The following is a 9090-nucleotide window of genomic DNA, read 5'->3' as shown; positions in this document are numbered from 1 at the left end:
AAAATTTAGTTTTTTTTTTTAATTTACTGTAATAGATGGAACAACACAGTTCCCATCGAACAGAATGTGAATGAGGTTGTTGGTTGACAGTTCCCTTTCAGCTTGTGGTCCATGATCTTCATCAATTACACCGCCCCCGGGCGGAACCACACGCATTCCGGTGTGATTTCTAGTCGGAACGATAATACGAGTGCGTCTGACGTAATGGAAAGTACTAGCGAAACTGCTGCTGGCGCCGCGCCATTTTGGCTCCGACGTGCCCCTTACGTCCAAGGTTGACGGGGACGTTGCGTGAGAGCCGAAATGACGTCAGTTTCTCCTTTTCGATAAGTACAGGCATCTAAAATCGCGGTCGGACACAGCAAGGAACTGATTTAAAGAGAAGAAAGAGCGGTGCAACGCCACATGGTACGTTTCAACGGTGAAAATAAAACCCGAGAGCAACAGTATAGTGTCACTAGTCAACCAGCAACAGGGGGCTGGGGGGTCAGTAACTGGTTGAACTTTAACTCCGATGTGTCAGTAACTTGTCAACCCGAGAGGCGCAGCAGAAGCGTGTGTCCGCGGCCCCGTCTGAAGGGTCAAGTCAAGTCACCTACAGCCTTCCCCCTGGTGAGTTCCGAAGAAATGAGCAAATAAGGAGGCGGAGAGAGCGGGTCGCGTTACAAACTCCGGATCGCCGTGAGACCCGACAGCTGCACCGCCGCACGGCCGCCTTACAATAAACCCCCACCCCGGTGAAATAACAGAAGAGCCCATTTTGCCTCTGCTCTAACTCGGGGGGTCCCGGAGTAGGGAGCCCCAGTTCCCTCGGCGCAAGTGCAGTAGGAGGGGCGGCTGCGTGTTCAGCTGAAATGCGGGGAATCTCGGGGTGTCCGCTTCAGGTGGGCTCTGTCCGTGGGGGAGGAGCGCCGCGGGATCTGCAGATGCAGGTTACACACCTCCGGCGCACCTTCAGGAACACGTTCGGGGAACCTCCTGTACATAGCAATGATAATAATTATTGCTCACACTTATATAGCGCTTTTCTGGACACTCCACTCAAAGCGCTTTACAGGTCATGGGGATCCCCTCCACCACCACCACCACCATAGTACACAGATGTTCTGGATAGATTCTGTTTCAATGTCATGGGTAGATTTAAGGTAAAAAGAGAATGTATATATAATGAATCTGTTGGTAGTGGGGCATTGATATCATATTCCCAGAACTGGTCTATTGCTGCTCCTTACTTTGACGCTGATAAAGAGGGAAATGCAGCATCATTCAAACTCCATTAAAAAAAAACAAAACAACTGAAAGATAACGGGGCCAAAAGCAATTGATGTTATTTAAAGAATATATATCTATAACTTGTTGTGTTGGGATTTGTAATTGCCCCTGGCAGTCTGTTGTTGAGTGGTGTTCTTCTGTTAACTTGTCCTTTTTTCTGGATTCCTTTCCTCCTCTGTTTTTTTTTATGTTCAATAAAAACTCGATGAAAAACCAGCTCATTTAGGGAAAACCGGGGATCGTCTCCACGGCTCGGGGGGAAGTATAGAAAGAACTGGTTGTTATTATCCTGATGGTTAACTTGTTATGTTTGTGATGTCCTGTCTGCATCATGTGCGTTGTTGCGCTGTGGCTGTCCCGAGAGATCAGGGCGAATAATAATTCCAGTGTTCATGTACGTACGGCAATAAACTCTTCTCCTCTCAAGGACAAGAGAAGTGCGGCCTTGTATCGGCAGCAAGTAACAATCCAAGAGGGGGTTTTCTGCGCAGTCAACGTGCAGAACAAATCTGGCTGGTGTTCATGTCGCCTAAAAGAGTCGGCTGTGTCTTGGGGCAAGCCAGGGCGTCGGCCAGCCTGTTCCACCCCCCCACCACCCTTTGTGTAAATGAGTGTACCCCCCCCTCCCCCCCCGCTCTCGGGTTTAAATGCTCTTCCACGCCGTTCCCACTTGTGCCCCCCTGGTTTGAGTTCCACTGCTCACCCTGAAGTAGCCCAATTCTTTGAACTGTGCCATCATTAGTGCTGCACTAGGAGTTGGCTTTTTTTTTTTACATTTGCAGTAGCAGGTCTGCTGTGACAACAGTTAGGATCATTATGTTATGGTACTGAAGTTTAAAAAATAAGAATAACGATTTTTATGTTGTGCTTTACAGACCTACAGGTGAGCATGAGGATTTTTAGGTCGACATGAAACCTGACGGGAAGCCAGTGCAGGGACTCCAGGATAGGAGTAATGTGATCACTTGCACTGGCCCTGGTCAGGATTCTGGCTGGTTGCCGAGTTCTGGACGTACTGGAGTTTCTTAAAGTTTGTTACTCTTCTCAACTTTCAGATGTCCAAAACCAAGAAGGTGGTTGAGTTGTTCTACGATGTTGTGTCGCCTTACTCCTGGCTGGGATTTGAGGTGAGTCAGTCTGCCTACCTGTCTGTCGTCTCAGACAGGTAGACAGGTCAGACAGGTTCCTTGACCTGCAGTTTCCCGGACTGACTATAGCGTTTGGTCTACCAGTGTTAATGTTTTGTAGTGATTGTACAGTTAGTGGTAATTCTTTAGCCAGTCAGTGTCACTGTGCTGTAGTGTCCAGTCAGTCAGTCAGGGTCACTGTGCTGTAGTGTCCAGTCAGTCAGTGTCACTGTGCTGTAGTGTCCAGTCAGTCAGGGTCACTGTGCTGTAGTGTCCAGTCAGTCAGTCAGTGTCTCTGTGCTGTAGTGTCCAGTCAGTCAGTCAGTGTCTCTGTGCTGTAGTGTCCAGTCAGTCAGTCAGTGTCACTGTGCTGTAGTGTCCAGTCAGTCAGTCAGTCAGGGTCACTGTGCTGTAGTGTCCAGTCAGTCAGTCAGTCAGGGTCACTGTGCTGTAGTGTCCAGTCAGTCATGGTCTCTGTGCTGTAGTGTCCAGTCAGTCAGTCAGGGTCTCTGTGCTGTAGTGTCCAGTCAGTCAGTCAGGGTCTCTGTGCTGTAGTGTCCAGTCAGTCAGTCAGTGTCACTGTGCTGTAGTGTCCAGTCAGTCAGTGTCTCTGTGCTGTAGTGTCCAGTCAGTCAGTCAGGGTCACTGTGCTGTAGTGTCCAGTCAGTCAGTCAGGGTCACTGTGCTGTAGTGTCCAGTCAGTCAGTCAGTGTCTCTGTGCTTTAGTGTCCAGTCAGTCAGTCAGGGTCACTGTGCTGTAGTGTCCAGTCAGTCAGTCATGGTCACTGTGCTGTAGTGTCCAGTCAGTCAGTCAGTGTCACTGTGCTGTAGTGTCCAGTCAGTCAGGGTCACTGTGCTGTAGTGTCCAGTCAGACACTGTCCATACTAAATGCTTTCCCTCTCTGCAGGTTCTCTGTCGCTACAGAAATGTCTGGAATATTGACCTCCAGCTGCGGCCTGCTTTTCTTGGAGGTATTATGCAGGGATCAGGCAAGTAAAAGATCACCCCCAGTGACATTTCTGACACAAAACACGTACTCGATCCTGCCACAGAGCTCCAGGTCTGGGTCTCCTGCACCTCAAAGAGCCGCAGAGGTGAGGTTGGGTGGGTTTCATTACTGGGGGAGGTAAGATCAGAGCTGGAATGAAAGCTGAGACCTGGATCACACAGGCCTGTTTTAGGTGAATGCCAGGAAATAGCGAACAAAAGCTGTAGGGCAGCGATGGTCAGCCCAGGTCCTGGAGAGCCCCGGTCCATCAAGGTTTGTAGGTCACTTTTAAAACAACACGATTCTAAAAGACTGGCAGCAATTTCACTGTGATCAGTGAAACAGATGATTTGTCAAGTGATGTGATTTAGAGATTATGTAGGTGTAACATACTCCTGTCTAAATACTCTTCAGCCCATACATACATCCATTTTCTAACATGACCCGACCCAGTTCAGGGGTCGTGGGGGAGACGGACCCTATCCCCGTAAGCAATGGGCACTAGGCAGGATACACCTTGGATGGGACGCCAGTCCTTTTCAGGGCAGACAGACACACACATACTCACACTGGGGCCAATTTTCCCAGAACAGCCTATTCTTTGGACTGTGGGAGGACACCCACACCCAGTCTCTGGGATTGAAGTCCCCTGCTATAGAGCAATTGAACCATATGCTCCAGACGGACTTCACTTATCTGTAGTGTATCCGATGTTCTGATGTACTACATTTCCCATGTTGCTTTCGGAAGGATGCCGTTGATTTTTGGGTGCTGCATTTTGGGTAATGTAGTTTCTCTCTCTCTTCAGGAAATAAGCCGCCAGGATTGGTGCCCAACAAGTTCCTGTATATGACAAAGGATCTCAGTCGACTGGCTGAGTATTTTGAGATCCCCCTGCGGGCCCCAAGCGACCCCTTTGAGGCCATGTTCAAGAAAGGTCTGTTTCTCTTTTATCTTGTCCCTCCTCAATTATAGTAATAAAATAGTATTTAGGTAGTGTCTCTCATGACCGATTGAAGAGAGCTTTGGTTGGTTTGTCGGAATGTCAGGGAGTGTTCATTGTGAAGTGTTTTTTTTTTTCCCCATGCGTTATTTCTGCACAGATCAGAATCAGACTCGCTTTTATTCGCCAGTACGTGCCAGGTACAGGCACTTGCCTCGGCACGATTGGAACCTGCTCCACACAAAAATCACGCAGGTGCAAAAGAAGTATTAACGTTACTGGAATCATTACATGAGACAATACACAAAAAGATAGGGAGACACAAAAACACAGGTCACAATGCGTGCTCACAGTACAGTACCGATGTAATAATAATAACATCACTTTTTTAACCCTTTACAATTTACAATTTCTTGCGTTAGGAATTATCTTTTCGTATATCCCAGCTTGCTCTCCAGGAGACACACAGACAGGGAAAACGCACCAGTTCTTGTGCAACATGTATGAGCCAAGTTGGCAATAATACTAAGTCAGAGTCTCCCGGCTGAAATGGGGGGTTGTAGGGGGAGGACGCTGGTTAAGCAGAAAGCCTGTTGGTTTTGGCTTTGATTGCCTTGAAGCGTTTTCCGGAGGGAAGCTTTTGAAATCGGCGCTCTCCTGGGTGCCGGGTGGGAGGGACCTGCGGCAGTTCCTAAGCGCCAGTGATGGGATGTGTTCCCCTCCCCCCCCCCTGCCCCAGGCTCGCTCTCCGCCATGCGCTTTGTGACGGCGGTCTCTCGGACTTGCGCCGCCTCGGTGGAGCCGGTGTCTCGCGAGCTGTGGCACCGCATCTGGAGCCGGGACCAAGACATCACAGAGGCCGCCTCCCTGACCGAGGTGCGCGCTCGCTCTGTCTCCGCCTCCCTCGGATTTAGCACAGCTGATCGCATCCAGGAGCTCAGGCCCCTGCCTGAATCAGAACAGCTTCAAGTCCTACTGGGGGAGGAACTTTAATAGAGCTGCAGCCCAGTGTGTGATCTCAATAATAATTATACAGTGTGTGATCTCCTGTCCCAGCCTGAGGAACAGACAGTGAGCCTGTCTCTCAATAATAATAATACAGTGTGTGATCTCCTGTCCCAGCCTGAGGAACAGACAGTGAGCCTGTCTCTCAATAATAATAATACAGTGTGTGATCTCCTGTCCCAGCCTGAGGAACAGACAGTGAGCCTGTCTCTCAATAATAATAATACAGTGTGTGATCTCCTGTCCCAGCCTGAGGAACAGACAGTGAGCCTGTCTCTCAATAATAATAATACAGTGTGTGATCTCCTGTCCCAGCCTGAGGAACAGTGAGCCTGTCTCTCAGTAATAATAATACAGTGTGTGATCTCCTGTCCCAGCCTGAGGAACAGTGAGAGTGAGACTCTAATTGAAAATGAACAAGTAATAGGTTTATTCCATGCTGAAAAAAGAAGAAAGAGAACACAACGTTTACACCTGAAGAAGGCTCCACGGCCGAAACGTTGTGTTCTCTTTCTTCTTTTTTTCAGCAGGGAATAAACCCATTACTTGTTCCTTTGCAGCCTACGCATGCTGACGCAGCTCCCCACCTGAACTACTCTAATTGAAAATACTAATAATGATGTTATTGTTCTGAATGTTCACTAATTGGTTATTGCTTTGGCACTACTGTAATTCTCCAGCCACACCGATAAATCTCTTTGAATCTGACCTTGCGTTTTGCCTCCAGGCAGGGCTGAAGGCGGGGCTTCCTCCCAGCACCGTGGAGGAGCTGCTACAGCTTGCCCGCACACAGGAAGTGAAAGAGGGGCTGAAGGCCGCGACACAGGAAGCACTTGATCATGGAGTGAGTTTGTCTCCTTCCCATTGGCTCATAAGTTGTCTTCTGCAGAAGAGGGATGGGAAGTGTAGTCATCCCTTGCCTTTCTTTCCCTCTCCTAGGCCTTTGGCTTCCCTCTGGCAGTGTGTCACGTTGAGGGGAAACCAGAGATTTTCTTCGGCTCCGATCGATTTGAGCTGATGGCGCACTGCATTGGTCAGCAATGGCTTCTTTTCTGTCCATTATCAGTTCCCATGCAGAGCTGGTGACACTTGATCTTACTAGATTACAGTTCTTTTTGGTATATGCTGCTCATAATTCTAGTATTAAAGGGGAACTGCTGTCCCAGTTTCTCAGACTGGTTGTTACATCTCAGTAACAAAAGCTAATAAGCCCATTGACGGTATTCGGGAAGTTTTACCAATTCAAAATTAAGCACAAGACCGTGAGCTGTGTAAACGTACTGTAAGTCGCCATATTGTTGCAAAACCCTTGTCTCGCCCCAGGGGAGAGAGAGAGTTCCTGAGAATTGTGACGTGAGGCGGCCCTTCCTGCTCGCTAGTCCCTGTGCTGACTGATGTCTTGTGATGGACGAGCAAACAAGTACAGGTTGTGCGGCAGATATTCCTCCGTTCCAACGTGATCTGCGTGCAGAGTCAACAAGGCAGGAGTATCTGCCTGCAGAACCGTCTGGAGGTCGAGAGCGATATTTCTCCTGGATGAAAAGAGCTGGATTCACAAGCCTGCTTGTCTACGGTGTAATAGGGCCGCTTCACCTCACTGGAAGTCTTGTTGCCTCGTTCTGCATCACAGAACACGGTGCTACGCTTCCCTGGAAATTTAGTCTATCTTGTGATGTAGGGTGGGGGTTTTATAAGTTGCATTTTACTTTCATTGCGGTTGGAAATGCGCTCATCGAGGCCGATTCTTTCTAACCCCGAAATGTAAAGAGCAGCCCTGCAGCTCCTCTTTAAGGGTACAGTATACTGTGGTGGAGGAGAGCTTGCTGGTAGCGGGGGGAGAATGGGCGAACCTGGTAACCATCATAAGGACCCTGAGGGCAGCGCAGGAGGGGGGGGGTCTCTGCAGTGTGTGATGCTGCACTGTTGCCACGGCAGGTGATGAGGTTTATGTAGGGACTGAGCCCTCCCTCTCTGTTCCAGGTGAGAAGTGGATGGGCCCCAACCCCAGCAAGCTCACAGCGAAGATGTGAGGAGAGCGCGCCGACCCCCGCGCCCCCGAAAGACACAATAAAAGTGCTCGATCTGCCCGACCCGTGCTGTCGTCATTTCTCTCGCCCCCGTCTGGAAGGGGGGGGGGCAGTCCTGCCTGGGAGGGACGGAGAAAGGCCCAGAGAGGGGGAGAGAGACGCAGGCCGAGTGCTCCTTCAGAGAGGGGGAGATCTGTCCTTCCTGAGAGAGAGGGGTGGGGAAAGAGGAGGAAGAAGAGAGAGAAAGCGCAGGCAGGAGGGGATCGCAGGAGAACGGGACAGGAAGACCCAGCGCCGAATGAAAAGCCAGGGACAGGCCAAGAAAGGAATGTCAAGCTCACCGACCTCCGGTGAACTGGACTGTGAAGTGAAGGCCTTCAGAAAGGGGAGAAAGGAGCACCTGGAGCTGGTAGGGACTCGAAATCCAAGGGCTCGTTGGGCGGGCGCCCACAAAGTCGGGGGCTTTTCTTTTACTGCGGTAGCAGCAGTCTCCAGGATACATTGCTTGCAGGGACAGATCACTTCCTGCTGAAGGGAGTGTGGGAATTGTAGTCTTTTTCGGGTCCTCGTGTAACTCTTAACTCTGTGAATGAAACCTCTGGTGAGTTTGGGGGGAGTAGTACAGGACTCTACACGGCAGAGAAAGATGGGGGAGGCTTACTTTAGAAGTACTGAGCGACTGCCAGTGCAGTCCTCCACTTGCTGTATAGAGAGATGCTCGTGACAAAATGGACAGTGCAATATCTTAATAATGTACAGAGAGAGGGATATCAATACAGAGGCACAGAGAGGCTGCACAGGGCAGTACTCTAACATTAACGGGTGGAGCGGCGGCACTGTGGCTCAGGAGCTGTGCCTGTGGCTGGAAGGTTGCCGGTTCAAATCCTGCAGCCGGCAGAGGAATCCTACTCCCTTGGGCCCCCAGGCAAGGCCCATAACCCCCAGCTGCTCCAGGGGCGCTGTACAATGGCTGACCCTGCGCTCTGACCCCCAGATTCTCTCCCTGTCGGTGTGTCTCACGGAGAGCAAGCTGGGGTCTGTGAAAAGACAAATTCCTCATGCAAGAAATTGTATATGGCCAATAAAGTGATCTGATCTTCTCTTATCTTCCACTGAGGAAGCAGGAGGGAGGGGACAGGAGAACGAGTCTGGCAGCTAGTCTTTCTGGTCTAGCCACAAATGGAGACCTACGCTTAGGTGAGAAACACAGGGCCAAAATATCAGGGATTCTTGGCATAGAGGAAGAAAGAGAGTGGATAGACCAGTTCTGCTTTTCAGACAGAGAGAGGAGTGGGGTTTGTGTGTGTGGAGTTAATACACACTGCATAGAGCAAAACTGCACTGAGAGAGAGAGGGGTTCATACAGACACACTGACTGGACACTCCAGTACATCAACACTGCACTGAGAGAGAGAGAGGGGTTCATACAGACACACTGACTGGACACTCCAGTACATGAACACTGCACTGAGAGAGAGAGGGGTTAATACAGACACACTGACTGGACACTCCAGTACATGAACACTGCACTGAGAGAGAGGGGTTCATACAGACACACTGACTGGACACTCCAGTACATGAACACTGCACTGAGAGAGAGAGGGGTTCATACAGACACACTGACCGGACACTCCAGCACATGAACACTGCACTGAGAGAGAGGGGTTCATACAGACACACTGACTGGACACTCCAGTACATGAACACTGCACTGAGAGAGAGAGGGG

The 9090-nt window shown here is 50.0% G+C and overlaps 1 protein-coding gene across 4 annotated transcripts; it reads left to right on the top strand.

The window, feature by feature from the left end:
* The first annotated feature begins 301 nt into the window (after positions 1-301).
* LOC148816455 (glutathione S-transferase kappa 1-like) lies at positions 302-7424 on the top strand. Of its 4 annotated transcripts, XR_016094637.1 has the most exons (9): positions 311-612; positions 2328-2399; positions 3308-3389; positions 4197-4325; positions 5071-5207; positions 6064-6180; positions 6276-6369; positions 6660-6762; positions 7317-7424. XR_016094637.1 is itself a non-coding variant. In XM_088939327.1 (8 exons), the coding sequence occupies exons 1-8, from the start codon at positions 406-408 to the stop codon at positions 7364-7366; spliced, it is 684 nt and encodes a 227-aa protein (XP_088795453.1). In that variant the 5' UTR covers positions 302-405; the 3' UTR covers positions 7367-7424. The 4 variants fall into 4 exon arrangements, 3 of the variants coding, with proteins under 3 accessions (XP_088795453.1, XP_088795450.1, XP_088795451.1); XM_088939327.1 differs by lacking the exon at positions 6660-6762 and having other exon boundaries at positions 302-408; XM_088939324.1 differs by lacking the exon at positions 6660-6762.
* The last annotated feature ends 1666 nt before the right edge of the window (positions 7425-9090 follow it).

The sequence above is a fragment of the Atractosteus spatula genome, chromosome 22 (assembly GCF_055471065.1).
Source record: "Atractosteus spatula isolate fAtrSpa1 chromosome 22, fAtrSpa1.hap1, whole genome shotgun sequence".
NCBI lineage: Eukaryota > Metazoa > Chordata > Actinopteri > Semionotiformes > Lepisosteidae > Atractosteus > Atractosteus spatula.
The sequence above is the reverse complement of the archived record's forward strand: the minus strand, read 5'-3'. Positions and strand labels throughout refer to the sequence as shown.

Excerpts from the sequence above, each read along its gene's own strand:
- LOC148816455 (XM_088939324.1), top strand. The coding sequence starts at position 406 with ATGGTACGTTTCAACGGTGAAAATAAAACCCGAGAGCAACAGTATAGT. Across the intron at positions 613-2,327 it reads CACCTACAGCCTTCCCCCTG|ATGTCCAAAACCAAGAAGGT; the intron begins GTGAGTTCCGAA and ends CTCAACTTTCAG. Across the intron at positions 2,400-3,307 it reads ACTCCTGGCTGGGATTTGAG|GTTCTCTGTCGCTACAGAAA; the intron begins GTGAGTCAGTCT and ends CCCTCTCTGCAG.